This window comes from Primulina huaijiensis, chromosome 1, assembly GCF_012295235.1.
Source record: "Primulina huaijiensis isolate GDHJ02 chromosome 1, ASM1229523v2, whole genome shotgun sequence".
Taxonomy (NCBI): Eukaryota; Viridiplantae; Streptophyta; class Magnoliopsida; order Lamiales; family Gesneriaceae; genus Primulina; species Primulina huaijiensis.
In genome coordinates, this window is record NC_133306.1 from 1,865,237 (window position 1) to 1,887,375 (window position 22,139).

General features: G+C 34.3%; 2 protein-coding genes and 1 pseudogene across 3 annotated transcripts; 1 reads left to right on the forward strand and 2 right to left on the reverse strand.

Moving 5' to 3' along the window:
* Positions 1-168: 168 nt before the first annotated feature.
* On the reverse strand, positions 169-8,989 carry LOC140975577 (vacuolar protein sorting-associated protein 35A-like; annotated as a pseudogene).
* A 1,095-nt stretch (positions 8,990-10,084) lies between these two features.
* On the forward strand, positions 10,085-14,772 carry LOC140975584 (aspartyl protease family protein 1). 2 transcript variants are annotated; one of them, XM_073439372.1, is made up of 12 exons: positions 10,085-10,398; positions 10,631-10,766; positions 11,010-11,245; positions 11,762-11,986; positions 12,080-12,215; positions 12,289-12,362; positions 12,439-12,538; positions 12,627-12,684; positions 13,184-13,255; positions 13,326-13,411; positions 14,363-14,483; positions 14,724-14,772. In XM_073439372.1, exons 1-11 carry the CDS (start codon positions 10,100-10,102, stop codon positions 14,453-14,455), a joined length of 1,515 nt encoding a protein of 504 aa, XP_073295473.1. In that variant the 5' UTR covers positions 10,085-10,099; the 3' UTR covers positions 14,456-14,483; positions 14,724-14,772. The 2 variants fall into 2 exon arrangements, 1 of the variants encoding a protein (XP_073295473.1); XR_012175002.1 differs by lacking the exon at positions 14,724-14,772 and having other exon boundaries at positions 13,326-13,848.
* A 1,211-nt stretch (positions 14,773-15,983) lies between these two features.
* On the reverse strand, positions 15,984-18,220 carry LOC140975606 (NEP1-interacting protein-like 1). Its single transcript, XM_073439414.1, has 5 exons — positions 17,844-18,220; positions 17,134-17,312; positions 16,919-17,002; positions 16,570-16,737; positions 15,984-16,344 (listed from the first exon to the last, which is right to left on the reverse strand). The coding sequence occupies exons 1-5, from the start codon at positions 18,028-18,030 to the stop codon at positions 16,222-16,224; spliced, it is 741 nt and encodes a 246-aa protein (XP_073295515.1). The 5' UTR covers positions 18,031-18,220; the 3' UTR covers positions 15,984-16,221.
* Positions 18,221-22,139: the final 3,919 nt, after the last annotated feature.

Here is a 22,139-nt window from a genome sequence, read left to right on the forward strand (position 1 = left end):
CAGTGTCCTTCCAATAACTTTAATATATTTTACAATCTAAATGAAATAAAAACTCTTGCCAAAGAAAATATCTTTTTCATAGTTCTAGAAGGGGATGATATATGCAGAGAAAACGACTGAAACATAAATCAAATAAAATACAAGAAGCCCTCAAATATCAACAACGAGTTTAAGCCGTTCTACAACATCTGTCCTTCAATACTTACATCTAAGAAACAATACTTTCTGTCGAAAAATACAGACACATCATGTAATTCTTTTAATCATTCTGAATAGAGTTATGCACCTATCCACAAATTTGATAGCAATCACTGTAAAAATCGAGCAGATGTCAGAACAACGGGGCAAGTCCCAAAACAGAATCAAACAGCATACTCTTGGAGTGAAACGGGTCCAAGCTGAAATCAACAGGCAAGAGTCTTCCAATTCTCCATCGGTAAAAATCTGTTGAGATGATTAGACCTTGATATGCTCGTATTTCTCTGCCACTGCACCGCCTTTGTTCTTCTGAAATTGAATATACTTTACAGTACTGGCAAAAAAATTATCTGCTGCTGGATCAGGTGCTGTGTTTTCAACACCTGTTGTACTTGTGATTAGGTCAATCAAGCCCTGAATTAAATCAGCGGTGATCTGTGAGACCCCCTTCTCGTAGAAGTAGAGATACCTGAAAAGGAAATAAAAAACAATCAATGTTTCTGAAAAAAATAAAGGCCAACAGCGTGTAAAGAAGGATAGCATGAGTAATATTTGTTACTTGTTTAATATTTCTATATAGAGTAAAATTGATCCGCTGCTCCCTCTAGTTGCACTGGACATTTGTTGTGCAGCATTGGCAATTCTCTGAGCACGTTTCAAGCAAAGTAAGGCCCTACACGAAATTGAGAAGCCACTCTCAAGCCATGGAACACGCGGTGATGAGACAGATTTTTATTTCTGCTCGGGGAAAATATAATTAGAAAAATCATACGTAAATTTGGGGGGTTAAACAACATTTTCAGAAAATGACGAACAAAACTTAGAAGATTGTGCCCTTGCTATAGATGACAAGATTGTGCTAACCCACCTCTCTCCGTCCCGGATACTGTCATTTTCATCAAGCCAAAAAAGGTGGGAACATGCATAGACAGCTCTGCATTGATCAGGCTTCTTCAACAGCTTAGCAGAATACTAGAGTGAATGAGCATAAAGGGAAAAAAGATAAGTTCACGAGTGTTTCTTCTTCTCTCTCTCTATGTATATATGTGTATGTGTACATATATACCGTAGTGTAAAAAAATACACAACAAAACCTTATCCTGTGTTTATCTGCTTAATAATATGACAACATAGGCTTAGAATAATTTACCCCTGTGGCCTTGTGTGTTAACGCATCCCTGTTCTCAACGCCAAAGACATGCATTCTTTGAAGTGTGCCTATAATTAGGTGTATGGTGGTTACTTGAGCTTTCGAATCCTGTCGAGGAAATAAATCAGGCAAATGGAACAAAATAGGCATAGCATGGATGCTTAACCGGGAAATTTGCTAAAAAACGAATTTACTAGCTAATGAAAGGAACAAGACAGGAATACAGGAAGTTCACCGTGATTTCTTCTTCATACAAAATATAACCTTGGGTGAAAAATTCATATGCAACAGGTTCTAAATCACAGTCATTTGCAGCCTGAGAATCAGCAAAGAAGTAGCATGCATAGGTTAGATAAATTAAACTAACTCCATCCAGGACTCCAGGCGATAACAGTCAAAAACTACCTCAGCACACTGCAGAAACAGCCCTAGAGCCAGTTCAGGAACTGGAACACTGGACAAAGCTTCAATCGTCTATAACAAAATAATAAGAGTTTGTCATTACCGAGAACAGGGAAATGCTTCAAGTGGATAGAAACTGCAAAACTGAAGGGAAATTTTCACTTTGCATACAGAGAAGATCACTTCAGACTAGTGTAGCTGAAGAACAAAAAATAAATACATGGGGTGAAAAGATTTTTGGAGTAATAATCTCAGAAGGTTTAGTTATCGCCAACTATAAAACGAAGTAAGTACGAGTCTAATATAAAAACAGTGCACAAAGATTTTGCTGATAGCTAAACAAACCAACAGCAGTTTAATCTACAGCCTTATTCAACCAACATACCTGTGCCACTATCTGAAATAATTTTTTTTTGCCATAGCCGAGTCATCTTCCTTGGATACACTGTCATCATGATTTTCCAGTTGCCTTATCAACTGCGGGTAAACTAAATGTAACTCAGGCAGACATCAGATAACTAAGGTTTGAGTATCCATGACGTAGATTATCTTTTATCAAATAATAATCATTACTCCTAGGTTTAGAGTTTGCATTTTGTAGAGCCTTTTGATAGGTTAAATTACATTCTTGTTCATAAAACTTAATCTGATTGTTTATGCAGGAGTAGATAAATTTAGTTTAGCTTTGTGAGGTATTGTTATACGCCACATTGTAATTTGTAACCTCTCACGAGGTTGAAAATGCACTGATTTGTACGCACAATTTCAAGGATACTGTATTTTCCATGCTGAAGAAGAGAATCAACATTATGAGTTTTCAAACTCCAGCACATTCCATTGAGTTAACGTGTAACGAACGTCAAACAGATGCAGTCATAATCTGTGTACTTATACCATTGCACACACCAATCCTAGGCCATATAATCCATAACAGCCTCCAAATTGCTTATCATATTCGTGTTAAAAAGGATCATGAGTAAAGTATGAACTGATTAAATACATGAAATTTTGATGTATACCTTTAAGGTAATAAATATAAGTGGAGGGACACTAAATGGCAGTCTCTTTGCTCCTCCTGTCAAAATATGCTTCTTCACGGTACAGATGATCTGGGGACAATAAAAATTTGAATATAACCAAAATGAAGCAGACACAGTAGATAAAACAATTTTCTCAACTATATCACAAAACCATTTTCCGAACCATAAAATATTTGAACTGCAACTCAAATGCAAATAGGCAAATATCGTAGAATAGGTCACTTTAGGTAGGATGATTGATGAAGTTAATGACAATATGAAACATTAAAAGTTGTTAAAAGAAACAACTTCACATTTAAAGAAGAGGTGCATCAATCAAATTGCATTAAAAAGATGTGGAGCATCCAACACAATTGAAAATATAGCATAGCTTATCGAATTACATCATATCAACTAATCTAAAAGAAGTGTTCTTGTAATACAACAAAGAGGAGTATTTTAATCATCAGGTGAGAAATGCCATTATATCCAGAGAACATAACCTGTTCAACACTGTAACTAAGTCGTCCCAAAATAGGTACGGAGCATATTTAAGGTGATACTGGTGTGAAATGATCGACAACGAAAATGAATTAAAAAAAATTACCATAAAAAGTTTATAACGCAGATAATTTATTATGTGCTTTGGTATATAAGTTTTTATTAAAATGCTTAGATAGTCCACACATCAAATAAAAATGTATATTTATTCTTATTTCCTTATCATATCGATTACATTTACTGTAGCGAACTTTCAGGTGTACAAGTGTAGCAGAGGTAATTTTTTTTCACTCATCATAACCACCAGGGAGTCACTTGGATGTTAGTATTTTGGCTCGCCTTAACTTGGGTGGTGCACAAGGTCCGAGGATAGAAAAAGTAGAAGTTTTACTGCCACTGAAAACATAAAATCGGAGCATATATCAATTTGAAGCATAAAAGTTAAGATCACCTTGAACATCTCCTCTGGATCATCACTGTGCATCATTTGGATAAGACGTGCAACAAAACTCTGCTCCTCTTTGAAGTCCTCATCGAGCTGAAGATAACATGGTAAACAAAAAATTTCAGAACATAAAGAGGATTTTGACATCCAAGAGTAAACTGTGTTTCAACAACCTAAATAGATAATGCACCCAGTGGAGGGGTAATTGGTTTCCTAGGTCTTAGTCCCCAGGTTCGAGTTACCAACGGTGCAAGCAAGGGTAAAATTAGCGAAAAAAATAAACCTAAAATAAATTCAATTAAAAGCCACATGATATGATAAGAGAACTCCATGTCACCTCATCATGAAGATCATTCAAGTCTCTAATGAGCCCCTTTATCAATTCAAACAATGCATCTACCTATAAGAACAATAACTCCAAGTCAAAAGGGAGTCAAACATCAGTTAACTTAAAGTTAATCAGGGAAATACATACCTTCTCAGCAGTTGAAATGCAGGTCCTGTTTTTCGTTATGTTTTGGACAATTACATTGGCCATCTCTTTATTTGTGTGACCATTTAAAAATTCTATGACAAGAGGATAATTTGACAGCTTCAACACAGTATCAATATCTTTATATTTCTCAAGTGGAGCACTTAGAAGAGCAATGATCAGTTTTGTCGCTTTGCTGTCATCAAACCAATCTTTTCCTGAAAGTTTCTGTATACATGCTCCCTGCAAGAAGATGGCAAGGACCAGTCCGTAATCTTAAAATACAAACAAATAAAATGTCTAATTCCTGCATAAGTCTCACGTTTAAAACATCTGAAAACTCATGAAGGATTCTATAGGGCAAAAATGAAAAGCATAACTACTTTTTACAGAGAAGAAGCGCTCAATAGGGCAATAAAAAAAGCATATCTTCTCCCATTGACTCAGTGGAGAAAACTGTCCCATTATTCACCAATAATTCACTGACTTCTCATAGCACTTGGTAGCAGAATATCAGGTCTAAATTCACTATTCTCATAGAGCTGTTTCCTTTGTTTCTCACTCTTTTATGTCTTTTACTTTTCTACGTATATGATAGAATCAGTTTCCTACCGTATGTTTTTTTGGCTGTGCAAGCGTCCGAGAACAGGCAATTTGCATGATAAAAAAATAATAGAGATGTCGTGATGCACATGACTCCTTGTAAATCCACTGTAGGTAATTAGAAAAAGCAATGCTTGTGCTAAGGCTATCTAGTATCATTTAATAAAATTAAATTAAATAATAAAATGATGAGGCCAATAAAAAGGGGCATCAATAGGAAAAATAAAATGGGTAAGGCAAGTGGCAAGAAAGAAATAGAAATAACTCAGTAACAATAATTGTAGAAGATAGCTGATGTGAGATTAAAATTAACTTACAAGAACTTGGTCAACGTAATCAAGCCGATCAGGATGTACTTGTAGAGTAAACGTCAACAGAGAGGCATACAAAGTTACTACTCCAACAATAGGCATATTATCTTGTGCTGCTATCACCTGCATTCAAGAGCCAACTTTAAACTTTGAGTGTGTAGGGAAACAATCAGCCATAAATTTTGTCCTAGTGAAGCAATTAATAGTGGAATGCTTGTTCAAAAGCAACATCAAAGAACTGTGAAAAAACAATAATGAACTAAGACATGTATCATGATTAGAAGTACTCATCGTGATGATTTTTGATCATTATATTGCATCAAGCTGAACCAAGCAGAAGTTAAAGCAAAAAAGTGTGGTTTCAGCTGGCCCACATGAGCACAAATGCTTACATGACTCAAAAACACATGCAAGCAGAAAATAATGGATCGAGACAAATGAAAATTATTGGCTGCATCTATCACTGTAATCATTTCAAGGGCTAATCTCACCAATGTGTTTTCTGACAGAGGTAAACCTCAGTATATCCAATTACCTATAATAATATTTGTACGACATATTTTGACCGATCTTGTGAATTAACTTTTCTAAGTCATGATCAGTCCTAGTATGCTCACAAACACAACCAAAGTAAGAATTTTTATAATATTCAAAACATATTCCAATAGATCTAAATCTTCTGAAAGGAAACCACGCAGGGATACCTTGTCTATAGAATTGTTCAACTTGGCAAAAGCTTCTACTTGAAAAAGTTCCGGCAAGACCTGCAGCAAGAATTTCTTAGGACCATACCTCGCACTGAATTAAATGAAGCTCTCTCGGTTACTTACTTCAACACCAGAAGCAACATAATTTGAAAGTCTTTCCATTAGCCGAGCGAGAACTGTTTTTACATCAACAGAGGACTGAGAAAAGGCAATCAAGAAGGAGCGTAAACTCAGCATGACTTGTGACATGAAAAAATAGAAATAGAAGACTCAGTTCATGGATTCATAACTTGAAGAATTATAGCGTTCATTTGATAGTGCAGAAGAATGCATCAACCTGAAGCTGAGGGCAAGCATTCAGTAGGGTTTCAAGGGTCTGCAAATGGTATTCGTCGGGAAAGACTTGAATTATGCAATCCATCAAGTAGTATTGGGCAAGCTCATCTTTGCAGTTGACAACCTGAATGCACAACAGAGGTGTATCCATTATATTACTTTCAGAGAAATGGAAACAAATGTTTTAATCCAAGTCCGTGGATTACTTGTTCCAAAACTCTGGGAAGCACAGTTTCTTTATACATTTGAAGGTCAACACCCTCAATCTGCCCGAGAACATGAAGGTTTTTCCCAACCTAATCAAAATGAGAGAAACAGATTCAAGATTCTACAAGTTAAACCCAAACAACGATTCAAGAAACATAACAAATGACAGCTAGTTTTTACAAGATCGCGAAGCTCACTCCTTTCTTTTTCCCGCTTCTTCCTTTCCCGAGTTGGTCCCTGGAAATTGAAAGGGGCAATGGCAAGACAAATTAGAAAATTATAGCAAATTCATTAAAAAAATTGCACATGAACGAACATAAAGCATGCATTCAGTTTTTATCTTCATGGCGTGCAACATGTATGTCAAATAAACTGCACAGCTACTACAGTTTGTTATTTCTTTTTTTTTTTTACCTGATATTGCATTCGGACCCAAAGTTTGTTCATTTCCGTGAAATTTTGGAGAACAAATTCAACAGCATGAATAACTGTATCAGAATCTCTGTAGAAGATAATAGACAACTTTGGAATTCATAAGAATGATCACATCATGTGATATGTATATTGGAAAAAATACAAACACATATCCTTATGTAGGGGTGTGAATATAAAATGTGGGAGAAAGATAGCATCTACATACATGCATGCATACTCATAAACCACGGTTCTAACACATGTTTCGGAAGTATATGTAGTATAAATAATATTTTGTACATATAAGCCAACTGACAAGAAGTTACAATAAAGGTACCGAGCTTTCCCCTCATTTCTTACATAGCTTGACTGGCGGAAATGTTAACGCCTAAAATTGCAGCAAAAATACACATATCAAGCAATATATTAACCTAGATGAAAGCAAATCATAATTAACAGAATTTTAAGTGGAAATAGAATGATATCAACTTTTGCACTTTGAATGTCCGAAACACTTTTGTATCTTGTACAGTAACTTAGTTTGGCAGTCATCTAGTCTAACAGGAAAAAAACACCCCAACGTGGGGATAGAATACCATCAACAGCAGTTGATGAGAAATCTACCGATAAAATCTAGATGTCCATGGTGTAGCATTTCTTTATAACTCTTATACTATTAATACTCGAACAACGTTCATGAAGAAGCAAGAGCGTAGTAATAACATCGTACTATTACCCTTCATATTCAGAACCAATATCAGGTAATTTGTCTTTACTGACTTGAGAGAGATAACTCCTAAGAAAGAGCCCACGGACAGGGTTCTGGATGCCGCGGCACATTTCTACAAGATCTTTGAGAATATCCTTAGCAGGAGCTTCTTTGGATTTTAAGCAGGAGCTTCTTTGGATTTTATGTAAACAGAACCCACAGTACAGAGCAAGTACCTAGTAAACAGAAAATGGCCATAAGTACAAGGACCGATTGCATCACCTCAACATATTTTTCATAGAGGGCAAATCTCGGAGAAACATAAATGCTTCTTCATTGTGACCAGGTGATCAATAGTTCAAGTAGAGGAAACAGCCTAACTACTTTCAAAGATAAGAAACATACACCAAAACTTCAGGATTCTCATGCCAGGGGTGAGCAAATTTGCAAATGTGTTGTCAAAAATATATGCCAATTAACTGGTTGGCAATTATAAACATAAATTACATAACGCATGCACAAGATAGGAAAAAATCTTCAGCAGCAAAACAATTGATATTACCTCTTGCTGGGAACTTCAGAGATGAGGAACAAACACAGACTAACAAATGGAAACAAAAGTAATGAAGCATCGCTTGCAAAATAAATGCAATCTGTTCCTCTTCCTCAATGAACATGTTTTAGCTTCTAATTAATAAGCAATCTCATCGCATCCAGAAGCAAATTCTGAACAGAATACAAGATTCCAGAAGATGTATAACACTGGAAAAATCCATACAGTCTAGGCAAAATGTTGCCAGCGTGCTGGACGAGCTCATACAGCTCAACCATGGAGCAGCCGCGACTAGTCTCCTCCGTGAAGAAGACCTCTAATTTCCTCAATTCATCAAATGCCCTCATATCTAATCATGATATATAACAAAATCTTTAAGATCGCCCAAAAAAAAACACAAAAAAAAAAAAAAATCCAAAGCAAAGTCAAACGACTATAGAAAGTTAATGCTCCGTTCACATACAAAGCTCATAGTACTTGTGAGGGGAAAGCCTTGAAGTACGAAGCTCGGACAGCATCTGGGCTGAATACTTGAGAGCATCCTTCAAATTGTTTGAATCCTACAATTCAAAGAACCCAAATGAAATAATAGGATTAGGGTTTATTAAAACCGCAAAAAACATCGACACAAGCGCAAACCGATACATATAGGAGACAAATATCTTCCTACACGCGATTGTTATACGTACAAGAGCGCGATGCATGTAGAAAGCATTCTGCTGAATGCCGGCGATCCCAGCATTTAGCCATTTTTCTTCATCTCCAACTCCGTCTGCAATCATCATCTCTGACTTCAGAGGTTTCGAAGTTATAATTGGCGTATATTTCCAGAAATGTTTACAGTGACTCCGAAAAGCCAATCGAAGTTATGGTCTTTTTCACATCAACCGTTCTAATGTGCTCCCATAATTGATTTTTAGCTTCGAAAATTTTTTTTTTGGGGGATTTTTCGCGAAATATTTTGAGAAAATAAAATTTATACTTTTTTCATTTTGGCTGCTGTATAAACTGTCAAACGAGACTACAATTATTTTAAACTTCGAATATTATATTTTCAATAATTATATTATTCAATGAAAAATGTTTTTGGAAATTATGAAAATTTTAGTTAAAAGTGGTGGTTAGATCGTAAAAATTGTGATTTTGATATTAAAAAAAATGTATTTTTTTAAAAAAAATGATGGAGACTGTTTTTATTGTACGAATAAATTTATGATTTAAATAAAAATTACATGTAATTTGATCAGGTGAGCTAAATCATCTTCTTTTCATGGTGTGGGTTGTACAGGGAATCAATCGACACAGATGAACGAAAGTTAGTGAACGTCGGAGATGTTTCCCAGTGTGTTCATCCAATGTTTAAGTTATTGTTTAGACAAAATTTAAAAGTGCAAGAAAGAAGTGATCCGTAATAGTGATATGTGAATGAATCGATATATAAAACATAACTTGTATTTATAAGAGACATGCCTCTGATCGGCTCGGGTAGGGCCAATGGGGCTCGGACAACAAACACTTGGACGACTATATGTTCACTTATAGGAGCATCAAATTATATTTTCAGAAAACATAAATTTAAAAAGAACATACATAGAAAATGAATTCAAAGTTTTAATTAATCCATGTAATTTTTTAAAAGCATTAAATATGATTATTCTAAATTCGTAATTAGTCATACAACAAATAGACTAAAAAATCTACTCGATTATTATATGGTGTGTGTATAAATATATTAATAGTAAGTTTTTGTGAAAAGATCATTCATCTTACTCATATTTACAAAAATATTAATATTTTTGACCTGAAAAATAATATTTTTTCATTAATCGGATTAGGTTGTAGATCAATATCATAAAATTCATAATAGTTTTTGTGATATCTTCGCCAATTTACGAAGTGATCGGGTTAAGAAAATACCATATGAAATCATTTACGATCGAATAATTAATCCATATTAAATCCTTGTTATGATTGTGGGAAAATATAGTCAATTTTTTTCAACTTCCAACTCGCTTCCAACCGCCACTGGGCTCTTCACTCTCTACAAACGGAACCTAATCTTCTTCACTTAGATGTATCCGCGATCCACATTATCGCCATCAATTTTGCTTTTATGGCTGTTTCAGTTCTCCGCCGCTCGGATTTTCACACTGGAAATGCACCACCGATTTTCCGATCATGTCAAGGATTGGTCTCGACGGACAGGTTCCGGTTATCAGGCGCATAAGTGGCCGGGAAAGGGTAGTGTGGAATACTATGCGCTTTTAGTAAGTCATGATCGCGTGTTGCATGGGAGGAGATTGTCTAATTCAGATGGCGCTCTCACTTTCTCTGATGGCAACTCTACTTTGCGAATCAGCTCTTTAGGATTGTAAGTATCTGTTGTATACTTCGTAGCATGTAGCTTTATGAGGGTTATCATTCATTTAGTAGACTGTACATTTCTTTTCTTGCCAAAATTTGATGACATGAGCTTGTTTTGTGTTAGATGCGTTATTCTATTTTCAGTGTTAGTTGAGTCCTGGTCCTACTTCTTACAAGATTATTTTAGAGTGAATTGGGTGATTATAATTTTTTTGATTTGTCTGTGGAGATTGCTGCAGTTTGCATTATACAACAGTGACGGTTGGGACGCCTGGTATGAGATTTCTTGTGGCCCTTGATACAGGGAGTGATTTATTCTGGGTTCCCTGCAACTGTATGAAATGTGCATCTACAGATGATTCACCTTATAGTTCTGTATGTTCCCTTTCCCGATTCAGTTGATTATCTTTTTTTGAATGTCACCTTTATGCCTTTTGCTTTTGTGCGTGCATGGAAGATGGTTGTTTCAGCAGAACTTTAGTCAGTGGAGGTTTGTTGATTATATGTAATGTTATTTGTATCGATTGTACTCTGTCTAAACTCAGGTATTCTTGAAGATGTCACACAAGTTCATGGGATCTAGTGGTAAATCTTAACTTATTTGCCTCGCCGTTGTAGGATTTTGAGCTAAGCATATACGATCCAGATGGGTCGACTACAAGCCAAAATGTAACTTGTAGCAATGACCTATGTTCCAATCATGACAGCTGCAGTGGTACCTCTAACAATTGCCAATACCACGTGTCATATGTGTCATCCGAAACTTCGACTTCTGGAATTCTGGTTGAAGATGTCCTACACCTGAGGACATTAGAAAATGATGTAGACTTCGTAAAGGCGTATGTAACATTTGGGTAAGTTGATGCCTGCTAAATATGCTATTGTCCTACTGTTTTGAGAACTTCCATTGGAGTAAGAATTCATGGTCAAACGTCTTGCAAGTAAGAAACTATGCGGCTCTTGACTCTACTCGTACCCTCCGAATTTAAAAAATGCCATCGGATCATGACCTATCACCAGTACAGGTGTACACCTGCACTAGTCTTGCGAGTCGTTGACCTTAATGCGTATGTCATGTTGCATATGAAATTCTAATTTGTGAGATTGGAAGAATATATACACTTTTGAACACTTGATAATATTGGAGATTTTGTCAACGCACATATATGACGGGTGTGCTAAACGGATATCTAGGGAATCGATATATATTGAAGTATTTTGGCCTAATACCCAAAACAAGGCTAAATTTTGACCCCAGTGGCATTGATTCAACTACTGTTGCTGTGTTTTTATATTCTTGAAATTTTTTAGATAATTCTAGTAATTTGCATAGCTACGAGTCCTCATAAGTTTCTAACTTTAATGGTCAGCTGCGGGCAGGTCCAAACTGGCTCCTTTTTGGATATTGCTGCTCCAAATGGTCTATTTGGTCTAGGTTTGGAGAAAATATCAGTTCCTAGTATCTTGTCAAGAGAAGGTTATGTATCAGATTCTTTCTCCTTGTGTTTCGGGTACGATGGGACAGGGAGGATTAACTTTGGTGATAAGGGTAGCCTCAACCAAGAAGAGACCCCATTCAGTATGAACACATTCCAGTGAGTGAATCTTCTTTCACTTGATATTGTTTTTATCGACAACCAATGTTCTTCAATAGCCATAATTGTATCATTAATTTATCTGTGTTTCAGCCCTATCTACAATGTTATTGTGACTCAAGTTCGTGTGGGAACTAATGACCTTGATTCAAATTTCATGGCACTTTTCGATTCCGGCACATCCTTTACATATCTGGTTGATCCTTTATATACAATGCTTTCAGACAGCGTAAGCACTTACATGGAATTTTTAAGTTACTAACTAATTTAGGCTTGAACTAATGAACTTTGACTTTCTGTAGTTCAACTCATATATAAGAGATAAGCAGCTTCAACCTGATCCAAGACTCCCTTTTGAATACTGTTATATAATGAGGTCAGAGTTAATTGCTGCATGTTTCCCAAGTTTCTTTTGACATATTTTTAATTGATTTCTGCTTGATGATTTGTAGCCCCAACACAAATACAAGTTTGATTCCCATTATGAGCCTTGTAATGGATGGGGGAGGACAGATGATTGTTCATGATCCAATAGTTGTCATCTCAAGTCCTGTAAGGCCTTATTGCAAGTTGCTTGTTTTACTCATGACGTCCCATGTCTTATTTTTGTCGTTGTTTTTTACATTATTTCTGATTGCAGAATGAACTTGTATACTGCTTGGCTATTGTCAAGAGTCAAGAACTTAATATAATTGGGCGTAAGTTTCCTAGTTGAAGTTATTCTTGTTTATCCTTTGCCTTCCCTTTACTTTCTCTGTATATCACTAGATCACAGTGGTAAATTATGCTCATGTTTCGGAAATTTCATTCATATATTGAAATATTCTTGATTGAAAGGTGACAAATAAAGAGATTTAATTTATTAACTCAGGTGAAAAATGACAAGGTTGTATTCAATACATTCGTGATATATGTGTATGTAAACGCTGAATCAGATCATTCAATTTTTGAAAGTGGTTCAAGGAGATGGCAATTATACTTTTCTTGATATTAAATATCACCTCAAGACTAATATAAATTGCATTTACTAACCTTTTTTGTTTCTGAAATTGCTGAACTGTATATCAACGTCTTCTAATTCTTGTGAAGTTCACTGCTCTCCTCGTGAGCTCAAAACAAATTGTTAGTGGGGGATGCCTTTTATCTTTCCCCCTGATATTTGTTCAAGACAGCTGATTACTTGCTAACAATCTGCAGAAAACTTCATGACTGGATACTGCATTGTTTTTGACCGAGAAAAACTTGTCCTTGGTTGGGAGCAATTTGATTGTGAGTTTTGCTTAAAATAGTCAATCCAATGTCTATCTGCTTGTTTCTTAACTTAAATTCTGGCCTTCAGCCCTTCATGCAGGTTATGATGCGAAAAACTCAAATGCTTTTCAACCTGAAGATGTAAACAATAACAGCGTGCCACCATCTGTCTCGGTGACGTTCCTTAATCACACTACTAAATCTGATGAACTACAAAGCAGCACTACTCGAAATCTAGTCATATCATCATTATACAGTGTTATTACATTTGATCTGATTCAAGCTCTTTTGATACATACGGTCATTGTCATTTAATATCCAGTCCAGGCTTCTCGACGGATCGGTCTCTATAAATTTAGGGATGTAGAAATTCTAATAAAACCACATTTTTATTGACCCCTCATTCGTACCAACTTTGTCTGCATTGTAACTTTTGTGCTGATCAGATATTTGATTCCTGGTGTTACTGAAATGCTAGTACTTGCTAGCATGAAGCCTTTATTTCCTCTTTTGATTGAGACGTGGGTTTTTGAGAACCTGCATATGAAATTATAAATCTGACCATCGTATAGATTATACTAATACCCAAGAGCCAAATGAATCATTTCGAGGTAAATAAGATTGATTTCATAATTTTGATATTAGTTAAAATAGTTAGCTTTGATATGTTGAAGATGGGAACAATTTTATTTTCATGAAATTGGACTTTGGTGTTTTATTTCATTGATTGTGCTTTTTAAGAACAATGTTTTTTAGTGCCTTATAAATAGAAGAGCTTCAGAAAATATCCATTCTTGAAATCTATATATGATCACATGCCCAAATCTCTTGGACCAAGTGATAATGGAGCGCACATGAAATATAGGGCAACTAACGCTAGTCAAGACACATATCCTACGACCATTCTCAGCCATACAAATGCTTTTTACACTCGCAACTCCAACATTTGTAATCCATTTATTTTGTCATTTTTCCTAATTACCAGTTCAATGTGATATTAATACACAAACAAAAAGAATAACAAAAAAAAATATAATAACAGGGACAAGTGCATACTGCTTATTAATCTTTTCAAATCAATGTATCATTTTTCTGTAAAAAATAATCTAGTTGATACAAATGCAGATACAAGAGGTGGTGCCGGTTCTAGAGAAAATGATGCCCCGGTTTGCCCTAAGCCGCGTCGCCTCCGATCCTCCCTACCCACCCAATTCCTGAACTATCCCCTCCTATGCAGGGAGCATGTGTAAGTTGGAGCATCTATATGAAAAGTAAAGCAATGGAATCAATTGAATCTGTTGCAAACTTATAGAAATGGAGGCTGTCACTCTCCTTAATATTTTTTTTTTACTTGCATATTTTACATGTTACATGTATATGGAGCTCTGTATTATACATATATATATATTATCCATATTTATGCTTTAATATGAACATCGTTTAATCGCACTGCAAAATTTGATTTTGTTGTTACTTTGATGTGCAGACCACTGAATTGTGATGGCAGTGGAATTCTCACCATGATTGCTGACGAGGTTTTCTATTAGCTTGATAAGACATACAGTACATATGTATGCACATGCATGTGTATTCTAATTTCTATGCAATATTATTTTTTATAATTATTTTAAGAAAAGGTCTCACCGTGTATTTTATTTATATAAAAAAATAGCTCTCTCTTATATATTTCAATACATAAAAGATGAGTATTTTTAAATACAAAACACACAGTAAACCTACGTTTTACACGATGACTCGTGCATTCAAGTAATGCATGCATGTTCGTTCTATGCTGCAATGACAGTGTGTCAACTCCATTGTTTATTTACCAAAGGATGATTAAATTGAACTAATTAATTGTATTTTATGAAGAATGTTTTTATAACCAATAAATATGTAAAAGATACCCATTAAAGATCTAATTATCGACGTCACAGATATCATTTTTTTTTTTTGAAAAAAAAAAATTAATGATACATTTATGTTGATGTACATGTATTGTGTATAAATGCAGAAAATGGACGTCAGAGAAGCAAGTGGATGCAGCAAACACGAATGGTCAGGATCCCCGCCGGGAAGAACAGATAATCCTTTGGTTCACGATGCCCATTTCCTTCAGATTCATCATCACAACTTTAATTTCCATTAATAATTAATGATATTTCTTCATCATCATCTTAAATAAGAACATATTCCCGGACTTATTTTTGTATTCAGTTTCTGTCTGGTTAGACATGAGTTCCTGATTTGTAGATACTACTTGCGTGATTTTCGTTGTAATATTCACTCGAGACTGTTTGAGAACAAAAGGAATTAGAGAAGATTGTTATGGAGTAGGAGAGTAATAAAAATAGCAATTTTGTACGTCTAAAATGATACTCTTTTATATGTGTAAGGCAGTATAGATATGTATTAAAATTTATTTTCAAGGAAAAATTGTTATTAAGTAGGTGTATATTAAAATTTATATATTAAGACACTTCTTCTGACATAGTTTGAGCTTCGGCTTAAAGGCAAGAAAGCAAAAAAAAAAAAAAAAGGTTTCACTTGAATCATATCTTGAAACGTTCAAGTCTAGAAGCTCTCTCTCAAACTTGCTCCTTCCAAGATGTCGAGAAAAAGAAACGCAAAACAAATACTGCGTAACAAAATTCCGTCCTATCCATCAACGAACTCGAAACTTCAGTCGATCAAGTTTCGTTTTCCTCACCCGATTCATGATTCGAACATGATGTCAAGAACAAGATACGGGTAAATAAAGAATACTCAAACGAAAGATGAATTACAAGCACCACGTTCGACCAACAACAACGCACATGCCGTCAGTAGGATATGGGAAAACTGTTATTACTCAAAAACTTTATTTAAAAAATGGTGATCATCAGATCCAGTATTTGCTCGAAACAACATACATAAAGCCGTACAGAGAAATTCTACAACAAAAATACAAGTGTTTCGTACCATTTACAGAGAGTAAATAGGCATCACAGGTCTCTTCTGCACATTGGGCAAGAACCATGTCTTACCAGCCAGGTATCGATGCAAGGTAGATGAAACAAGTGTTGACAATGGGGCAAACATCGCACGATCTCCCCTATTTGAAAATCCTATATATATTCAAAAGAATAGCTCCAAATCAGTTGAATTTATCAATATATGCAATATTTGGATATGGGATTTCACTGAAGAGATAATTGTCTATAAACATATTTTGTATTACATCTTCTGCTAGTTAGACTTTCCTTATTTTATATCATCATTTCGAACAAGATTTGAAATATTTTAACATAGAGCAAAAGAATGAAGATTACTGGGGACAGAATTATGGATACCTGAAGGCAGACCGAACAAGAGACTCCCTCCCCAGAAGTATCAGCAATGTCATCTCCAGTAATTCGTATCTTTGGAATCTTTTTGACGGTCTCTTCCAACAAACCATTCGTCCCGCCCATGTCAAAAATGTTTGGGGCTTCTTCAAATGTTGTTTCAATGGCTAGCATCTGATAAACAAAAGAAACTGATTAGTACAAAAGAACTTGATTTAGTTCCAAACTGACCATGGCATATCAAATTGCCAAGTGGTATAGCTCATATTGATTGGATGCATAAGTATGGTTTTTTTTTTTTAATTCAAATACGAAAGTTGTGATCGATCTAGGTCGCTAACGTGCAGCATAATACCTGACTTTGCACGGCACTAAGCATAGCTGGACCAATTTGCTCCCGCACAAGTCTACCACTCAGAAGGCTTGCTATCACGTCAATCTGTACAATGCAAATTACATTCAAGAAATCCTGAGGAAAGCTTATTGAAATTTTCAAGAATGCCATTTACTTTGAGCTTTCAAGGTGTGTGTTGCTTGTAAAGATTTAACAATCCATTCAAGAAATGATACCAGATATAGGACACATTGAATCCCAGATTCTTCGGACTGCCATAGAAGCAGGGACGATTCAAAGACCTCGATAGAGAACACAGCCCCTGATATGGCACCAACCGAAGCCCCTCTCACAAATCCACTCTCCGTCTCTTGGCCGATAAGTGCTCCAGTCATGGCTCCTAATAACGTACCCACTGCAGATCAAGAAGTAGCTCCTTCAGTACCATAATCTTAAGCAGACATACCAAAACAAAGACCTCTCATCAGCTGTTGTCGCACAATTCGTGAAAATTCTTAAAACCACAAAAACACAAATCTACATTTAAATCTTGGGACAAAATTCACAAAAGGTATTCTTTTGCATTCCTTACATGACACAGGAAAATTTATAATTTCTTTCACCGATTTTCTTGAACTCTATACTTTACATTGTTTTTCCTGCTTCCCCCTAATGGATTAAGAAGACCCACTTGGGAGAACTTTCTAAACCTTAAACATAATACATGAATCCAAACACATTTACACATATATAAACGTTAGAAAAAATAATCAAGATTCAAGGAAAACCCAGACCAGAATCACCAAACCCACCTCAGAAAACACAGAAAAACAATAAAAATTCAAAGAATCGAGCCGAAAATTTTCGGTCTTGACATGCTACTTCTCCAAGAACCAATTATCATCAATATAACTCAATGAAGCATAGAGAGGTCTGGACCACTAACCTAAGGCGAAGAAAAAGGTTAAAATTGCAGAGAAAACATTCCCAACGACGGCAGAAACAGCAAATCGAACGAATTCTTTGATCTTATTCACCAAAGAACCAAGTAAACAAGATTCTGCAGCTGATGCTAATGAAGACGGGGGCCGAGAATGAGGTGGGTATCCATAAAACTCCATCGATTCATTCATAATAGTGATTACAATAGTAAAAAACAAAGATGAATGATCAAAGAAAGACAAAAAAATACACGTTTTAAACGGCCTTAATTGTGTTCTTATTTATAAAAGTAAGATCAAAGTTGGTATGATCAAAGAAAGATCAAAGTAGGTATTATTTATAAAGAAAGAAGCCTCTTCCCGTCGAGATTTAATCAGATCAAAAAATTTATTTGGAAAACAAAAAAGTTCATTAAGTGGAATTTAAATATGATCTCCTTCGTGATCTTCAATTGCTTCAATAAATATGTGGTCCTGAGATCGACCACATTAATGGGTAATTATTGTGGAAGAAACCGAATCTTAAATACTAAGAAATATATTTTGGAGAACATATGATTATTCAAGTCCGATGTGATTTATATATATAATTAAAAATCAAAAAATAATAATTATTATTTATCTAATCGAATATCTATTTCATAGAATTAATATATAAAATGATTTTTGTATTTTTTTAAAATACGGACACACATATTACTCACATGTATATGTATATATATGCACATATGTATACGTATGAATGAATATCTTTTAGTTTTTTGAAATACGAACACACGTATTAATATGAATTATTATAATTATTTTTAAAAATTACACATTTAATTCTTTCGGAAATAAATAAATGGAAGATATTTTGATCTGACACGAAGACATATTTAATGATGACAAATATAAATAAACTAAAAGGAAACAGACGGTTCATATTATTTTATATATTTCACATTAATATCCCATATTAATTGCCTATCTATCTATCTATACATATATATATATATATATATATACATATATATATATATATTTGTTTATTTATTTAAAATGAATTTTTAATATATGTACAATTATTATGTATAAAATTCATAAAAAAGATTAAGAACGTTTATCTGCTAAATGTTTTTTTAATTTTAACTTTTTACACTTGAAAATGTTTGAATTTAGCAAAGATGGAACAATTCCTTGTACATGTCTGCCAGTCGCCCATCTTTGGTCAAAACAAGGAATTCTTCAAAGATAATAAAATTAGTATTTAATAAACGGTAGGTGTCGCAGCCATGTAATAATAATTTTAGCCAAAAATTTATGTGAGACGATATCACGTGTCGTATTTTGTGAGACGGATATCTTATTTGGGTCATCCATGAGAAAGTATTATTTTTTATGCTAAGAGTATTACTTTTTATTTTGAATATCGGTAGGGTTGACCCGTCTCACAGATAAAGATTCGTGATACCATCTCACAAAAGATTTACTCATAATTTAATGTGGACATTTTCAATAATTATATATAATATATTATATTTTGCGTAGGTTGGAAATATTTTTCATACTTAAAAAATCAATTAACAGTGCATAATTATGTTCGTGAAGTCAGTTTTATATATTGTATATTTAATTTTTTTAGATAAATAAATTCAATTCTTGATTTATGAATTTGATAAAATCGAACAAAAATTAATATTGGATGACCGTTGAAATTATACCTTTGTATTTCAATTTCAAATTGGAAGGTGGAAAGTATAAGTTGAAACATCGATGAAAAAATTGAGATTATTATATGCTACACACATAAAAGTATTTCTCCTCTTATGTTGTGGTCAAATGTTAGTTCTTGGATAAGCAACACATAGGTCAATTTTCATAAAAATGTGAAGGATTTACATGATCTAATGATATTGAAATAGAGAGAAAAACACTCTCGATGTAGCATAAACTATCTCCTGTTAGACAGCTTCACGTATTTATATTCATGTGATAACTTGATCTAATTCATATGTACAAAGAAAAATGATATTTTTAACATAAAATTAAAAAATTCATGAACTATGTCACGTTGAGATCTGTCTCACCAAATTGATCAATGAGACAATCCATAAAAATTTTTGTATCGATATATAATAAGTGCTAAAATTAAGTACATTGTAAAATTATGGGGGTATTTCTTAAATATCGGTCAACTCTTTTTTTAAGAAAATGACATCTTCAAACTTGAGGATGTCATTTTCTTAAAAAAAAAAAGAGTTGACCCATGTTATTTAAACAATTTTTCCAAAATTATGTGTANAACTTATTAATTTCTCAAGAAAATTTCGAAAGAAGGAAGAAAAAAGAATAATACGATATTTGTCAAAATTGGAAGCGTGTGAATTAAATGTTACGATATTTGTCAAAAATCCAAGCCGTCCATAAGTGTTTTCTTTTTTAAAAAAATATATATTATTATTATCGAAAATCCCGATAATAGATAGAAATTTTGTGTCTTGATCTCTGTTTTTTTTAAAAAAAATTAAATTATAATATGATTATTTTTTTTTATAATTAAGATATTAATTTTATTTGAATATAAATCAAATTAATTTTAAAAATATTGTGTGGACGAATACACTTCAGAAAATATAATGGAAAGATCTAAGATGGGCCATGCTGGGAGCTCTTTATAGGGCCCAACTTGAGAAGGCGGGCCCAATCAGGTTTCAACCACGTCCTGAAGTAGGGAATTTGTTGAAATGTATCAAATTAAAAATAAATTCATATTTTATTATTTTCAAAAATAATATATATTTCTTTCCCCAAATAAAATTGACCAATGACTGACACCAGTGCTTCAATTACGTGTTAGGTTGGGATGCAGGTCAGTTAATTAGCCTTTATCACACGTGATACAAAAGCCTTCACATATTAACCTATTATTTAAAAGAATAAATGTTTTATGAGACGATTTTACGAGTTTATATATGTGAGACAGTTTTATATGATTCATATTTAGAGATAAAAATAATATTTTTCATAGGTCGGTCGAGTTTTGTAAGAGATCTGTTTCATACGAATTTACGACATAGGTTGGGTATATTCAGAATGAATTCTACGACCAAAGATCGAAATATTATAGTGTAGATGCCAAACAATTGGGGCTTTGTTGATCGGAGAAGGTCTTCAACATGCTTTGTCCAATACGACAATGGAACGAATATAGGACAGGTTTAGCCAAACTCGGGATATTTTATGCCTTACTTTTACACTTGTCTCGGGACCCAGCATGTTCAATTTTAGTTGGACTCGTTTCAAATTACATAAATTTTTTATTTTAATCATTAAAAAAATAAAAAAAATGTTTAAAATTAATAAATCTTCAAAATACTGTCCAGGGTGCATCAGAGCAGAAGCTCGCGCACACCAGCACGCCAAGAAAGCACTACAGCGCACTTGTCACATAACCAAGCGCGCATGTGCGTGCCTCCTACTGGTTTTTAGCACACCAAACAGTATGCGCGTCCCTTGGCTTGTCACAAGTAGATTGCATCTACTCCAGGGTAATGTTTGCACCAAATAATGTGTCCCTTGACTACGCATCCGGTCCGAAAAGTCGTGTCTCTTCTACGCATTTGGTGATCAATTATAAATAATCCCTCTCATACATCATTAAGAATCTTTTGCCATTTTGTTGCATCTTACATTCTCATCGTCTTTGAAAGTTACTGCGTATTTTTGTTCGCTACTGTCGAGAGTTTGTAGTGATGCACTCTCTCGACTAAAAGTCGTTGTATCTTAGAGATGATTGCCTTCAACGTACAGCACTGTGATACGGACAAAAGAACATTATTGCCTCGACTTGCTATTTTTGCACATTGTTCAAAACCGAGAGAAAGATCAACAACACGTTTGACAACGTCACCAGTACTAGTACATGTAACTTTTTTAATATTTACGCAATGTGTATATAATGGTGTATGTAGCTATAATTAATCCAAATCAAGCTTATCATCGCATTATTCGCATACATACATACCATTTTCTTAATTTTAAGTATAAAATCTCGATAGTTAATCCACAATTTGCCAACGCTGTCATTATATGGAGACAAACACTCCAAAAACATTTGGAAAAGTGGGATAATTAACGTATGTTTTCATTTCAAAAAATATTTTTAACACTTGGATGTTAATTAATTCATAAATTTCTGCACTTTTCTAACTTTTTAAAACTGTTTTTAAGAATTAGTACTGGTTGGGGCCTGGGGGTGTGTTTTATACACCATATGTCATTTTATATGCATCTTTTTTCAACTATAGAATCCACTCGTT

Excerpts from the sequence above, each read along its gene's own strand:
- LOC140975606 (XM_073439414.1), bottom strand. The coding sequence starts at position 18,030 with ATGAATGAATCGATGGAGTTTTATGGATACCCACCTCATTCTCGGCCC. Across the intron at positions 17,003-17,133 it reads TTCAATGTGTCCTATATCTG|ATTGACGTGATAGCAAGCCT; the intron begins GTATCATTTCTT and ends TGCATTGTACAG. Across the intron at positions 16,345-16,569 it reads CTTGTTCGGTCTGCCTTCAG|GATTTTCAAATAGGGGAGAT; the intron begins GTATCCATAATT and ends GAATATATATAG.
- LOC140975584 (XM_073439372.1), top strand. The coding sequence starts at position 10,100 with ATGTATCCGCGATCCACATTATCGCCATCAATTTTGCTTTTATGGCTG. Across the intron at positions 12,539-12,626 it reads TAGTTGTCATCTCAAGTCCT|AATGAACTTGTATACTGCTT; the intron begins GTAAGGCCTTAT and ends TTCTGATTGCAG. Across the intron at positions 12,685-13,183 it reads AGAACTTAATATAATTGGGC|AAAACTTCATGACTGGATAC; the intron begins GTAAGTTTCCTA and ends AACAATCTGCAG.